Raw genomic sequence first — 16650 nt, forward strand, 5'->3', positions numbered from 1 at the left:
GTATTTTGCAAAGCTAAGAGAATTCTAACTATAGTTAAAAAGTTGAAGCATAAATATAAGAAAAAAAAAATAGAATCCAAAATATCAAATTTTGAATACTTATTTTTTCCTTATGATAATAGCCATAGGGGAAGGAAAATGAACCCAACTTTTGTAAAACTAAAGGAATAAAATAGTTACAAATATGTAGCATAAATGGGAAACAAAAATAGAAAACAAATGGAGATTTTTGTTGACATCATCTTTTATAAAAAAATGTCTTGATCTCGTCAATCCTCGGTGATACCAAATATGGGGATGGCCGGTGGTGACATGTCGTCCTTTGGAAATTCAACATCTTCTGATCTTCCTTCCATAACCTTACTAGTTACTACTCAACCAGATATAGCTATAGCTCTTCAACATCTTACATATTTTGTGTATTTGTTATAGAAAATATCTCACAAAGTTTAAAACACAAATGTTGTAGGCTTTTGTTTTTATTTTCTTATAATTATAAATTCAATAGTTATAATAGGGAAGTGGAAATTTGAACTTTTGATTTCTTCATTAGAAACATCATAATGTGCAAATGATGTAATTTTGAATAAAGAAACTATGTCATCTTGAAGTGACACTAAACGAATTATTTCAGCACAAGACATAGACAAAAAGACTTTAATCCAAAAGCTATTTAATGTTATAGGTGTGGATTAAAACTTTGAAAATTTAAGAGATAATATTAAAACTATCTCAAACTTTATGAGTATAAATTATAATTTATATTATTAATTATTAATTATCAATTTTTAAAATTTTGTAAGTTTACCTCAACTACGTCATTTGAAAGTATGAGAATTTGTAATAAAGGTCACAGACTCACAATTAGTGGTTGGAACAAGAAAAAGGCTAATGAGTCTTCTATTCTTAAAAAACAGGGGTTAATGATAGGGCAGGGCCATGAAATAAGACCAAGTAAAAAAAGAGAAAATCTATAAACACAATTTTAATTACGCCACAGACTGTAAAAAGAGAAAAGATGATGACACTAAATAATGTTATAATTAGCTATACTCATGATTTGTCAGGTCGAAGTTTTAGCATAAAAGTTCTGGGTGTGAAAAACTCTAAAAATAAAAGCCCTGTCTGTCACCATCTCCTTATGCCTCAGCGATCTTGAAGCAACTTAGCCCTTAAGCTAGCTTTCACCAATCACTGCACTGCAGTAGCTTTTTATTTTTATTTATTTCATAAGTTGGAATCTCCCCCTCCATTGTAGTTATTCAATCAAATCGTGAAGCCAAAATGACATTTTTCGGGCTATTTTTATTTAGGCTTATTGTGGGGATAATTTTTGCTTCCAAGGTCAATGGCTAGACTATGTTGTAACCTTAGGCAATTTTGTTGTCTCACATAGAAAAGATTTGCTTACTCTTCATGCCATATAAGGGATGACTAGTGGTGATAGAGTACCACTAATTTGGTCTATCACCATTGGTCATCCCTTATATGGCATGAAGAGGAAGTAAATCTTTTCTATGTTGCCTGAGGAAGGATCGTGAGATAACAAAATTGCCTAAGGTTACAATATGGTTTAGCCCTTGGCCTTTGAAGCAAAAATTGTCTCCACACCTATATATTCAATTCAATTCCATTAAGGTTTTATTTATTACATTTTTTCCTATTCATTCAACAATATGAAATAGCAGAATCTTGAATAGAATTTACTTGTGGAGTCATAATTATGCGAAGTTTTTTTTTTTTAGAGATAATTACATCATGCTGTTAATTCTGCAGTTCGAATCTTTTTCTCCCTGGATCCCTAAGCACTTTGTGCATCGGGATACGCCAATTCAACTACAAGATTTTTGGCAATTATGAGAAGCTAGTAGTACAAAACTTAGTGAGTTAAGCATTAAACCACATTCATGATCACATAGTGGAAGGAAGGACAGTCGGATCCCAATTAGAAATAAAATATGGTAAAAATTCACAACGCAATCCTTTTTCAAAAACTCATCTGCCATTTGATGGATAATTATGAACCAACCAAAAGTCAGGTAAGGGGCATATTCGTGAAAGAAAACATATGAACTATTACATTATTTTTTAACAATGAATTTTTAAACATTTAACCATATACAAATTGTCACATTATTTAATTACCATAAAATTTAATAAATTTATTTTTAAACGACATAATAGTAGATTCATGAAAATAAAGAAGATTGTGATTGATATAATTATTAAGTTGGAACCTTTATCTCCCTCTATCTCTCTCCATTGTGCTTAGAGGTTAGTTACAATAAAAGTTAAGTCAACACTATTTCAAATTTAGGGTATCAATTTTACGAGATAAACTAATTGGAAATTTGGAACTTATGACGTGTAAAATACTTATATATTGTAGGTGTAATAAATTAAGTGTTTTCAAATTAGATTCAATCACCTAACTGTAATTGTAATGAATTTAATTTAGATCATATTTTGAATTTAAATGAAGAATTTTAAACTCATCTCATGCTATGCTAAAACCTTGTGTAGCAAGTAATAATTTGCCACGTCAGAGAGAAACATGCAATTGTAATTTGAAAACAAGCAAAGTAAGGGCAATGGACGTAAATATAGAAAACTCGGAGGGCAAATGCAAAAAAAATTCTAAAACTTATCCCGCGTAGCAGAGAAGCAAAAAATTTTATTTTTCACACCCACTACACCGAGTCTCACACCGTCTGTCTGTCTCTCTCTCTCAGTGACTGTGTAAAATCAAAAAAATCTGAAATTTCGGAGCATTTCTCTGCAAAAATTAGGGATCTGAAGATGAATCGGCACCACGACCCGAATCCGTTTGACGAGGAAGAAGTGGTTAATCCTTTCGCGGTAATTATTTTCTCTCTCTTATATCTCTTAACTTTCAAATATTTTTCACTTTTTTCTCAGATCTGCCCTCGTTGTTTTTTTATCTCTTAATAATTGTATACTATTTTTAGACCTTGTTGTTTGATCACTCAGATTAGTTTAGCACGGTATTGTTTGATTTATTTGGTATTTATTTAAATACTCCATTTGGGTTACTTCTGGATCTGAAACTGAAACTGAAACTGTCGGTTTAACTTTAAATTGGAAAAATAATTTTTTTAAAATTTGACTGAAAAGGAAACTCATTTAAAGAAGTTTGTAATTTCTGACATGGTTTTCACTGTTTTTAATGCTTAATTTCAAGAATTTTAATATTACTTTTTTATTTACCAATAATCACTCACCACATCAGCTGTAAAATAATTTGTATCTCTAGCATTATTCAATTTGAATTCTTTAAAATTTGGAAAATATTTTTTACGGCTTTTTTTAATTGCGCTAATATAATGAGTCAAGAATTTTCATGAAAAATTTCCCTTTCCCTTTCCACCAAAAAAAAAAAAATAATAATGAAAATTTGGAAAGTATTGACAAATGCAATTATTAAGTTTTTTAATTTTTTAATTTTTTTTATAATTAATAAGGGAAATGTTGTGAAGTATTTTTAGAAATTTATTATGGAAAAAAGAAAAAAGTAACAAACTTTTATATTTCTCATAAAAGTGATATTAAAATTTTCTTAAAATGGTCTATTAATAAATTCCCCAAGGGCATCCAAACCAAATTAATAAGAAAATAGAGGACACATTGTGTGTAAGGAAAGTTCCCCTAAGGAGTTGCATGAATTACAAATTACTACTAGAGGTTCTTTTTTGGTGACCAAGAATGAGTGAAGACTTGCATGTGAAATGAAATTACGACCAGAAGTTAATCTTTTTGGGCCAAGGGTCGGGTGCAAGACCGCTCAAACAAGATGATTTCATCATTGCAATTCATAAGGGAGAGCTTCACTACTTTATACTTTGATTGTTGCTCTCCTGCCATATTTGTGGTATCGGCGCTATATTCCAACCTCAGGAACTTTTACGTCGATCAAATTAGACCTGCCACTCAAATAGAATGTCAACAACTTGCTTGGGGATCAACCAATGAACCCCCGCTAGTCCCATTAGTCATGTTAAAATACACGGTCGCTAGGATTTGTACAAGAACTAAATTAATAGCGTAGGTGATAACACTCCCCCTCCCCACCCCCAAAAAAGAGAAAATGAGCAAAATCTATTGCTTTGATTTTGTGTATGTGAACCATAATCCACTTGGGCTTCAGTAATAGGAATTGAGGGGGGTGGGCAGAGTTCTGATAGGTTCTAATTTCAATTTATTGATAAAGTAAGTCTTTTTTGAACCTGAATTCCCCTATATCTGAGCCAAACAAAAGCTTCATACAATCCCACAGGTTTCTACTTGTCATGAAAGTTTAAAGTTTGGATTGAAATCATAGGATATCAATGATCTTTTGATGGATTTGATGATTATTAGTATTGTGGTGATCTTGTAGTTATTTTGACATGTTGTACTTTTTTGCCTTCATGAATCTGGAGATTGCAATGGAATGCAATGCATTGTATTGCTTGAGCTGCTTATTATTATTATTATTTAAAAATTTATATTTAAATAAAACTTTATAACTTTTTTTTATAGGAAAGAATGATTTTATTTAAAAAAGACTACTTCATGTATAATAGACATGAAGGAGCCTAAAGCATTACAGAGAGAGAATTATGTACAACAACTCAAAAAACGTTGCAATAGTATCACTATTTGTAAAACCCAATGTGCAAGACCAATCAAATAAGGAGCTAGCAAAATTTGCTAACAACTTATTCCCCCTACTCTTTGCATTGTTAAATGTATGCCGATTGCATTCCCCCTAAATGGTCAACTTCAAACATAATGGAATCATGTTCCAAATATCTTAAGTGTGCTTACCCGCACAATTTGTTCAGCCAAACATAAGATCAATCATGTTTATTAGTGAGATTTAAAGGATCTAAAAAACAAAGTTCCGCAAATCATATGCAACCATAAAATATAAGTAAAGATGATCTACCGTCTCCATGCAATACTAGCACGTGCACACGCATATTTGAATGTTGAACATTTCTTTATTTGTCATTTATTCATTGTGTCATTGATTAACGATTGGGAACCTTTGAAGAATGGAGCTGCTGGTCCCAGATCAAAGCCACACATTCCACCTTTGGGGTCTGAAACCCTAGGCTTTGGGCAGAAACATGATGCAACAGTGGATATACCATTGGATACAATGAATGTAGTGAAGTTGCTATTTCCTTTTCTATTCCTTTTCTGTTCTTTGATATTTTTGAGAGAGCTGAGTTATGTTCTTGATGGTATGGTTTTTGTAGGATTCTAAGACCAAAGAGAAAGAGCTTGCATCTTGGGAAGCAGATCTCAAAAGGAGGGAAAAGGTTTGCATTGCAATTCCATGATTGAGTACTTGTCTAGAATTGAATTTTTATTATTTATTTTTCTACATTGAAAACCACTTCTGTTAATTCCTAGAAATGGGGATTTTGTTTCTTTACATAACAATGAATTAGTTACAATATGTGATGCCTACTGGAAATGATTGTATTGGTTATTCTTACTCTTAAATAGAATATATTCTTTGCCTTTGATTCTGTTTTTCATTGTACTCTTTAACTGCCTTCCACAGGAAATAAAGCGGAGAGAAGATGCTGTTGCTCAAGGTAAACTATGAGGTCACAACCTACAACTTAATGTATTTTTGTGAACTTGTTTTGCTGTTTTCTAAACTCTTTTTTTTTTTTTTTTTTAAATTTTATATCAGCTGGTGTTCCCAATGATAATCGAAATTGGCCTCCATTTTTCCCCATAATTCATCATGATATAGCCAACGAAATACCAGTCCATGCACAAAGGCTGCAATATTTGGCTTTTGCAAGTTGGTTAGGTATGAGAGATCATATATGTAAAACATTTTACATTATATTACTTGTGTAAGTTGGTTCTGCTCAGGATTTTTTTTTAATCTCGATAAATATAATGATATGGAGCTCTTTGTGGAGTATAGTTTCTTTAATTTAGGCGTCTTCACTTGGTCCCTTGGAGAATTGGCTACTGAAATTTAAGAAGGAAAAAAAAGGTCTAAATTTTATTTTAGATGAGAATTATCCATGTTAGGTTTTCAGTTTTGTTTTGCTTGCTGTAATCTTGATTTAAAAAGTCTCACTGTAAAATCCTTCTGCAATATCTGATACTCTTGTAGTACTGTTTGTGCAGGTATAGTTCTTTGTCTTGTTTTTAATTTAATCGCCGTGATTGCATGCTGGATCAAAGGCGGGGGTGAGCTTCTCTTTTTCAATGTTGTTTCTGCATTCAAGATATAATAGGCATTGGTTTCAATGTAATTTGGATCTTCTCATAAGCTCCACTTTGTGCAGGTGTCAAAATTTTTTTCCTTGCAACAATCTATGCTCTACTTGGATGCCCACTTTCGTATGTGCTGTGGTATCGGCCTCTCTATCGTGCTATGAGGTTAGTATTTCGTAATGTAGAGAAAGAGAAGGTTTTCTTGTAGGCTATCTTAAGTTGAAGAGAAAGAGAAGGATTTCAGTGACCTTAGCCCCCCAACTCCTCCCCCTTTATTCTTTTTTGGGTGTGTTCCTGTGTGCATCTCAGGTGTTGTTTGGATGGGATGAGTTTTGAGTGATATCACTCAGTTTTCTGTTTTCATCATCCAAATCGTGTGGGTCCCACAATTTTTTTTTTTTGTTTGGCTTAGTTTTCAGTCCTTGTTTCCATCACTCAATTCTTTGATTTTTGAGTGATGAGTTATGGAAACTGAAAACACATTTTAGCTGTTTTCAGTTTCTATAACTCTGTTTTCAATGGCATTTCCGTAAATAATATTACATGGAGGGACCCACTGTCAACTCAGCCGCAACTTTTAACCATCTCTCTCTCTCTCTTTTTTTTCTTTGCTGGGTTCGGTGCGTGCGTTTCTTCATCTTCTTTTTTTTTTTCTTTTTCCTTTCACACTAGGTGGCTTCTTCTTCCTTCACTGCGTGCGGTTTCTGGGTTTTTTTTTTTTTTCCTTCTTCTTTCACTAGGTTTGGGTTTCTGGGTTTCCTTTTTTTCTTCTCTTCTTCTTCCACTGGGTTCGGTGAGTTTGGGTTTTTATTTTATTTATTATTTATTATTTATTTATTTATTTCTGGGTTCGGTGAGTTTGGGTACTGAAAAAAAAAAAAAAAAAAAAAAAAAAAAAAAACAGCACCAATTGACAGGTATGGAGCCCACAAATAGTGTGAAAAATATTGAGTGATGGTGCCAAACAGGGAGGGTATTTTAAGTGATGAGTAGTGAGTGATGAGTAATGAGTGACAGAAATTGAGCGATGAAAAAAAGGAATCCAAACAAGGCTTCAGTGTTTTTGTGCACGTGTGCCTTTGTACATGCATGTATGTTGTATAGCTAGTGGCACCTGCTTGTTTGGGTGGCATCAATGTTACATTTATTGTTTAACTGGTGAGAGAAAGCTCTTACATTAACCTATTAGAGGAAAGATATTCATTTATTTTTGTATTTGAAAGAGTTTCTGTAGTGATAGCATAAAAAAATGTCATATTATGTGTGCTGATGGGTGTTGAAAATTGCTTTGTTTCCAATTACAGGACAGACAGTGCCTTGAATTTCAGCTGGTTTTTCTTGTTCTATCTGGTATGTGATATATAATTCTGTCTTAGCTATGCTTCTCATGAATAGGTGGCTTATTTTTCTGTCTATTGATTAATCTGGCACAATGCAGCTTCATATCGGTTTTTGTATTTTTGCTGCTATTGCACCCCCAATCGTCTTTCATGGGAAGTCATTGACGTAAGTACTAGTATCTTGAGCTATTAGAATTAAAGTTTGAAGTGGTTGATTGCCATTACTAAAGCTTACAAATATATTTGTTATGTTGTATGTTTTGAAAGAGCATTGAGTAAAAAAGAAAATAGTTCAAGCACTTTAGTTGTTGTCTCACACATGTTTAGTGACCGGTAGACATATGTGAATTTGTAGTCAATAATCTCTCAGAAAAAAAAAAATGTAAATCATTAAATAACTTGTTCTTGCTGAGAATAAGATCCTTTACACTGACCATTAGGTAAGGTAAATAGTATGGGAACTGGATTCTGCTATGGGATTTTAAGGGCCTTGATCATCTTTCTGTGTAAGGAATTGGATTATTTTGTTGAAGGTTCTTTCACAGATTATTGATTTATATAAAGCAGTGAACTAATGTCAATCATTAAGAAATTGTAGCATGTAGAGTACAATGTTCAACTTTTTTGTAACTTCCATAGTATCTTTCTAAATCAATTTAGGCTTGTTGATGAGCATAGGGTCTTGCAACAATTGTTATGATCACGTTTCAGTTGTTTCTGGCCTATGCATCAGAACCTACTAATATAATTTTTTCATTCTTGTTTTTGTGATTCAGGGGAATCCTTGCAGCAATTGATGTCTTCTCTGACCATGCATTGATTGGGGTAAGTTTTTTAACGTATTCATGTCATTTTGGCTTTTACTTTTTGCCACTAAAATTTCAGTCATGAAGATGTTCTTATGGTTTAGTAGGACAATGGTCAATGAAATGTTTGTGTATTCATTTTTCTCTTGTTCAGAAATATGATGGTAGGAGTAGAAGTTTTCTCTTTTGTCGAGTTCCATATTTAAGTGTTATGTAGTTTGAAAAAGGATACAATACTTCAGCCTGCCTTAGATTTTATCGAAAGTACATGGCCTTGCCCTTATTTCTAAATATTATTTAGATTCCCCATATGTGTTGAAAGTATTGCTATTATGAGAGTCCTGTAAACTTTTTCTGTAATTTTGAGACACTCAAATTTGTTCTCTATGTCCCCTATATGTACCACATTCTTTCCCCTCCCCCTCAAAATGAACCATAATGCCAATATCCAGCTCAACTTAAAAATAAGTAAAAATACTCAACTCAACTCAGTCCTATTCCCAATAGAATGGGATTGACTGCATGAATTCTTCTATGCCAACTCAACTCTGTCTAGTGGGTTATGGGTTCCTTGTACCATAAAGCATGATGCTAATCTTTTGTCAAAAAATGATATGGATTTTCAATTTATTTATTTATGGACAGAATCCTATGGCATGGTTAATTTTAGAAAACGTGAGGGAGATGATTGTATTTTTTGTATTCCCTTTGAAAAGATCTTGAAAGGGAATCAAAATGTTAAAACAATGAATTATATTATAAATGCATACTAAACTGAAATTTCATTTTTGTTTGAAGAATGAAACTGTAGATCCGAGAGGAAGAGATATTAAAATTGAGAGAGAGAGAGAGATCAAAGTTGAAACTGTAAAATTTGAATAAGTTAAACCCAAATAATTTATTAAGAGTGTTTAAAATTTTAAGCCCGTGTTCCATTGAATATGTCAAACTTTAACCAAATAAGTCCAATAAAAATATATACTACGTATCTCTTGAATAAAGAAACAAAATTAATTAAAATTTAAAGTAAATTATATTTGGCACATGGAAATGTGGAAGGCTCAAAATGAAATTAATCATAAGGATGGCATAAAACAAAAATAGGAGGGAAAGGTATGACTATACTAAACGTTATCGAAATATCTCATTTCTCTAACAAACTGAAACGGCCTCTGGTACTTTTAGTTACAACACATGGTAAGAGGCCCATGAGCTCTAACTCAAATGACACTTACTCTTTGCACAATTATGGGATGGAGGGTAAGGTGTCTGATTCAAGACCCGATTAGTGCTTGTGTACCTTACCAGTAAAAAATATGGTTAGAGTTATAGGCTTCTATAATGCTTGCTTTTTGATGCCTTCTCTCTGAAAAGCAAATTTGCCCTCTTATGGCCTTGAACAATGAAGACCAAAAATGCTATTAGGAACATAGTCAGAGGTCCGTGCTTACATTCACTTCATTTGGACATAAGATGTGATTAACAGCAGAACATTAACTTGTTCTCTCTTGTATGTTATTTGACTGAGCATTTGGTTTCTCTAACGTTTATTTTCACTGCAGATATTCTACTTAGTTGGCTTTGGCTTGTTTTGCTTGGAGTCACTTCTAAGCTTATGGGTACTTCAGGTCAGATTCAGATTATATGCATTCTCTTTTTAAAGTAATAAAAGTGATTGTGGTGGCCCCTAATTTATTTAATTAAGAATTTATATATCTCATCCCTTCCTTCTGTGAGAGTGTTGTGTATACCCTTTCTCTCTCTGGGTTCAGATACAATCCTAATTAATTTCTTCACTTGTCGTGGCATATGTTGTTCTCTTTTCTTTTTTCTGTTTGCACTTTGCTCTATTTTAGTTTCTTTACCACCTTTGCTGCTGTACTTGTTGTGGACAGCATCAATAAAAGTAGAAAACGTGGTGCCTTACATATGTGAATGTAAATCAACTGATTTAAATTGTTGATTCATGTAACTCTGAATTGCAATAGACATGCATTAAGGGTATATGTTGATCCCCCTCTGCCCCCTTTTTATTTATTTTTTTTTATTTTTATTTTTTATCCTGCTTATGATATTTCATTTGTAGTATGGATTTAGTTGATATGAATAGATAAAAATTGTGATAGAATAGAAACACTTCAGAATGAGAGATGCTTCATGATAAGAATTTCTTCTGTGGACTTTGACATTTTGAAGAGAGTTCCTTTTAAGGCTTGTTGAATATTGTAAGTTGCTGTTGGAAGTTGGCATAATTGTGGCCTTGGAGAGAGGTTTAATTGGAGACATTGCTCAATTGAACCTTAAATATGAAAATAAACATTGTTGTGATGAAAATCATTCCTTGGGACCTGGATTATGGTGATTTTGTTGTTGTTGTTGTTGAGAGAGTTTAATGTCTAGCAGCATTGGTGCAGCATCACTGAAATGCTTCTGATGTTCTTCCTTGCAATGTCTTTGTCAAAATAGGAAAATGAAGCAGAAGGGTTTCCTAAGTTTTGGTTTGTTATTGATGGTAGATTTGATTGAGACTGTGATGGAAAGTATGGATATTCCTAGGTGAAGGATGTTCTTACTGATTTGTCTGATTGGACACACCAGTTTATGCATATGCCTTTCCCAATAATAGACTGATTATGAGGTTGTAATATTTAAATCATTAATGATTTTATTTATTAATTGCTAAAGAGGCTGTCCATAACTCTTTGAACACTTGACCATTTTCTTAGGTGTATGTATTCCCTTTGTATCACACACACACACGCACAGTAATTACAGGGAAAAAATCCCTTGGGGATGACCTCAATATACTTGCTAGAAGTTTCAAAACCAAGATCTTATGGATCTCAAGAGGTCTTGGGTTTGATTTCTATAGTCAGATTGGACACTTTGTACTATGAAATGTACCAAGATTATACAATTCATTGGTTGAGTAGTCCTGAAACTCTACTTATCTGAATAAGTACCATGTTATATTCCCCGGATCTCTACTTTATCTGAAACAAGTACCATTTTATAGTCCCTGAAGAAAATATTATTAGCATTTAAGAGTGCTTCAAGAAATCATTGAAGGTTGTCTGCATATATGCAACTTAATTATCAATGTTTAGATTGTATTCTTGGGAACAGGCATGCAGGGTACTTATTATGCACATTGCTGAATTTTATAGTCTCTTCTTCCTTTTCTCTTTCTATGACACAGTTCGTCTCCTGTTTGTTCTTTGGTTTGTGCAGAAAATCTACATGTACTTCAGGGGGAGCAAGTGAGATGTGATTCTGGGGTTGCTGCTTGTCAACATGGCTTAGTGTATTCATTGTTTGTTTCATTGTGATTGTGAATAAAATTCAAAGATCAATATTCTAGTAGGTAAAGTGGTTTGAGTTTAGGGAGAGAAAGGAAGTGGTGAGGAAAGAGAGTATGTGAGAAAGAGAACGTGGCTTTTCTTGATTCAATTAGTTTATTAATTATATTTCCAAATAATAATAGATTGTTACCAATTGATTTAGAATTTTTAGAATTTAAAGAATCAAAAATAACTTTGGCATCCAATTCTATTTCCGGGTATGTGAAAAAAAAGAAGTAGAAGAATCTAGGTTGACTCTAAAAACAATAAAAAGAGAGACCCGGTTATGTAGAATCACAACTTGCTAAAGTTTTCCACGTGTATAAACAAATATCTCCTTTTTAAACATTAAACTATATAAAATAAAAAATACTTTTAACTGTGTGATAGAGAAAAAGATATGTATCTTAGCAAAATAACTTTCTTCTGTTAGAAAATGTATACATCAAAAGAATTTGCTAATTATTCCACTTCTCCACTAGGGTTCTTTCAATCTAACTAGAGAAACACAATGGCCAGCGTCTCTTTGTCATCTCAGGCGCTCATAAAATATGGCTTTCATCATCTGTAGACTTTTGGCTTCAAAACCTTTTTACACATACAATACTTGTTCTTCATGTGATGGCGATGTTCTTATTGACCGTGGACTTAAGCATCTGACCAAAGATTTTCATGTCAAGATCGGTGTTCCAATTGTTGTAATAGAATTGGCCATACATAGACGTGCATGCTTTCTGCAAACAAACTGGAAAGTCTAAGGAAAAAGACTGAATCCTTTTTTGAAAACATAATTGGCAAAAAAAAAAAAAAAAAAAATAAAACATAATTGCCAAAAAAAAAAAAAAATCCTATTCCACCTAATGTTAGAACTTTTTAAAATTCTAGTACTAGGACTTCTTACTAACGATACATGCTAAGAAAACAGCTAAGGAACCGTATGCGAACTTGCGATATAAGCATCTAGCTAGAACATATTATGATAATCATATCAACCAACTCCTTACTCATGATACATGCTAAGAAAACAGCCAAGGAAAAAATATATTAAAAATAAAGAATGTATTTGTTTGTTTTCACTTAAAAACTTGCCTAGGAAAATCAGCATATTAAAAAAAATATTTTTGCAATCTCACCAACTTGAAATTCAACCAAATCAAGTGACCAGCAAGATGTTAGTCCACACTTTCTATATAAGCCAATATCCCTAGATAAACCCAATGAACCCGCTTACTATTAGTCTATTACAATAAGAACATGTATATATGTTCATGAAGTGCACACTTATTTTACTTTAATGTAGTTTTGTTAGTTGAATAGGATCTATACATTGAAGTTGGAAATGAGTGCATTTGAAAGCAGAATTATTCCCTCCAAAAGCACCAAAAGAGTATTTAAGTTGTAGCTCAATCGGTTGCCATCTCGCGGTGTTTCAATAGAGACATCTAGAGTTCAAATTCCCTCACCCCCATTATAGCTATTTACCAACAAAAAAAAGAGAGGAAGTAATAAGGAATGGCCTTGTGTCATATATTCTTAGAATGGTGTTGCAGAAAGTTAAAATTCAGACAGCTATTAAATGTTGCATTCTTTTATCTGATGCTAAAATTGTTTCTTTACATTGTCCTATGCTCCCTTATTTACTCATGTTACATTCTGATTTTTGCAAGGTTAAACTAGAATAGAATGGAAAATAGAGTTCAAGAACATGAATGAAAGAATGAATGAATGGTGTACAGCAGAGGAGAAATGCTATTTTGACACTAATTTAGTGTCAATACAAATTTGTGGACTGAAGCAATAGAATGACAATGTTTTGAATATGATACATATTAATATTATTTTGAATAGTAAAGATGGCTTTCCCCAATTAACCGTTTCATCAATCTACCAATAATCCCCACAAGAACAAACTCCATCTTTGAAATGATGAAACCGATTTGTGTCCCTTACAGAAATCTCCCTCCCTTCAAAGTTGGAGATAAATTTTATAACAGCATGGCAGTCACCACATATTCTGAGATTCTTAATGACCCGAAGAGGAGAACCCAGACTAGTGTTCAAAAGCCCAAAAACTACTGCTAACTTCTCACTGTGTCCACATAAAATCTGCTCCTTGTCCTGTTCCTCCACATCTTGGAGAACAAAGTCAGTATTAGGAGAGTAACCTAATTTTTTCATCTCCATGCTCAATTTATCCAACTTTTCAATAATTTGGTCTATTTGAGGATGTGACTTGTCTCCTGCAAGTAGCATGTGTACCTTGTTCTTTAACTCAATCCAACTGCAGCCAGGATTCTTCCGCAAACCTAAACTCTTCATCATATTCCTCACTTTATCCACTTCAATCCACTTGCCCTCGGAAGCATAAATGTTTGATAGAAGTATGTAATTCCCTGGATTACTTGGTTCTAACTTAAAGAGTTCTCTCGCAGCAATCTCACCTAAAGTCACATTACTGTGAACTCTACAAGAACTAAGCAAAGCTCCCCAAACACAAGCGTCAGGTTCAAAAGGCATAGTCTTAATCATAGAATAAGCCTCTTCAAGTTTTCCTACCCGACCAAGAAGTGTTACCATGCAAGCATAATGCTCCATCCTAGCTTCCATATCATGCTCTTGTGAGATGCTATTAAAGTAATACCACCCTTCTTCAGTAAGGCCATTCTGGCTGCATGCAGATAATACACAAGTGAAGCTGATAAAATCAGGCTTCTGTCCATTAGTCTGCATCAAGTTAAATGTTTCCATAGTTTCCTTAGCCTTTCCGTGCATTGCATATCCACCCATAATTGCATTCCAGCACACCAAATTTTTTGTGGGCATTTTCTCAAAACAAAGCCGAGACAATTGGATTTTTCCACAGTTTGCATACATGTCAATTAATGCACTACCTACATACACATCATTAGAGAATCCCCTTCTAAGAGAGAAGCAATGGGCTGCCTTCCCATGCATTAGTGCTGCAATATTGCCACAAGCTGGAAGCAAGCAAGGAATTGTCACGGAGTTTGGCTTCACTCCCACAACTTGCATCTCTCTGAAAAGTTCTAAAGCTTCCATGTCTTTCCCATTTTGAGAACAACTGCCGATCATTGATGTCCAAGAAATAACATTCAATTCCATCCCTTGGCCTTTGAATTGCCGGAATACCTCCAGTGCATCGTTAACTTGACCATTTCGCGAGAGACCTGTAATGAATGCATTGCAAGCACCTACGTCCATTTCATTTATTTCATGAAAAACTTGCGACATTTCTAAGGTGCAGGCACACTTGCCATACATATCAATAAGTGCGGTGACCACACACTTGTCCGAATTGAAACCCTGCTTGATCACATAATCATGAATTTGGATCCCCAAAACTAAATCCTCTAGGTTTCCTATAGCTGGCAGAACACTAGAAATACTAGACCCGTCAGGGTGGAAGCCTTCAAAATGCATTTTTTGGAACATGAAAACCGCCTCATTATATGACCCACTATGGTTAAAACCGGCAATCATACCATTCCAAGACACTAAGTTGGGTTCCACGCCCATAGACCTCATCTCATAAAAGAGCTGTTCCACCTCATGTATACATCCACGTCTTGAATAACTAGCAATCAAAGCACTCCATGTAACAACATCCCGTTGGGCAATTTTATCAAACAAATTGTGGGCATCTCTAAGACGGTCACATTTGAGATAGAGATGAAGCAAAGAGGATTGGACAAGAGAATCGAAAGCAAACCCAGATACGGATGCAAAGCTATGAACCTGTTGGCCGAGTTTGAAGGCCCGTAGTCCAGCACAAGCCTTGAAGACACTAGGGAAAACATGAGCATCAGGCAGAAGGCGGGCATGGGATATCATACGAGAAAAAAGTCGGAGCGCATCAGCAAAGCGACTGAGTTTTGAATAGGCATGGATGAGAGTAGAGAAGGTAAAGACGTTGGGGTCGGAGACGGAGTCAAGGATGAGGCTGGCCTCATGGAAGCAATGGTTGTTGGCGTAGAGAGAGAGGAGCTTGGTGGTGAGATTAGCATGGTTGGATAGGCCAGTTTTGAGGATGTGGGCATGAGCCTGTCGTGCATGGCATGTACTAGCAGTAGTAGTAGTAGTCGAACTGAGGCATTGGAGGATTATATGTATATTTGAATGGGGAAATTTGTCCAACACATTCCTCAGAGCTTGCTGCTGCTTCGTCATTTGCTTGCTGCTTTTCGTTCCCAATATTTTGATAAATTTCTTACGCAAACGAAACGGTAAACTTGGACTCTTAGAAGATGAATCATTCTTCTAGTCTAGAAAATAATAAGAAATCATCTTCAAGTGTTGTTATACTTGTATATATGTTTTTTGATGAATATTTACTTGATACATATTATTTTCCAAAAAAAAGAAAGAAACATTCCTCAGTTCCTCTGTCTGTCCAATTTGCAATTTCTGTACTGTACGAACCCCAATATTGATATTGATAGTATTAATTAATTAATGGGGGTTGGTTGCAATTTCTGTACTGTACGAATCGTTTTTCTTTGCAAAATTCCTTCACGTTAAAAGTCTCAGAGCATTTGCATTAACTCATCAAAAAAATCATATATATATTCTGCCTTCTATTTCAATTAAATAATCATTTATTATTATTAATTGTTATATCTGTAAGCCTACCCCACCTTTTAGACATTTTTTGTGTTACTTTTTTTTATCAAATAAAAGTATGAGAGTAAATTTATATAACCTATTATATTATTTTTATTCTTAATCAAATAAAAAAGTTTTCAATCTCCTCATTTTTCCACCTATCCAACCCAACACCACGAGAAAACTAAAATCTTCTATCTTCTCACTTGTCCATCACCCAACCAAATGCAATTTTGTCAATACAATGTTGACATAACATAATCTTAAACACTTGTATCATAAAAGAAT

General features: G+C 33.9%; 2 protein-coding genes across 2 annotated transcripts; one reads left to right on the plus strand and one right to left on the minus strand.

Annotated features, from left to right (window-relative positions):
* The first annotated feature begins 2663 nt into the window (after positions 1-2663).
* LOC112037333 (secretory carrier-associated membrane protein 4-like) lies at positions 2664-11904 on the plus strand. Its single transcript, XM_024070144.2, has 12 exons — positions 2664-2859; positions 5057-5170; positions 5265-5327; positions 5576-5609; positions 5711-5833; positions 6163-6225; positions 6324-6417; positions 7557-7602; positions 7691-7758; positions 8369-8417; positions 9961-10026; positions 11630-11904. The coding sequence occupies exons 1-12, from the start codon at positions 2800-2802 to the stop codon at positions 11660-11662; spliced, it is 813 nt and encodes a 270-aa protein (XP_023925912.2). The 5' UTR covers positions 2664-2799; the 3' UTR covers positions 11663-11904.
* Positions 11905-13463: 1559 nt separating this feature from the next.
* Positions 13464-16133, minus strand: LOC112037381 (pentatricopeptide repeat-containing protein At1g20230). The gene has a single exon (XM_024070192.2). It carries the CDS (start codon positions 15925-15927, stop codon positions 13624-13626), a length of 2304 nt encoding a protein of 767 aa, XP_023925960.2. The 5' UTR covers positions 15928-16133; the 3' UTR covers positions 13464-13623.
* Positions 16134-16650: the final 517 nt, after the last annotated feature.

This window comes from Quercus suber, unplaced genomic scaffold (assembly GCF_002906115.3).
Source record: "Quercus suber isolate HL8 unplaced genomic scaffold, Cork oak 2.0 scaffold_3A:, whole genome shotgun sequence".
Lineage (NCBI taxonomy): Eukaryota > Viridiplantae > Streptophyta > Magnoliopsida > Fagales > Fagaceae > Quercus > Quercus suber.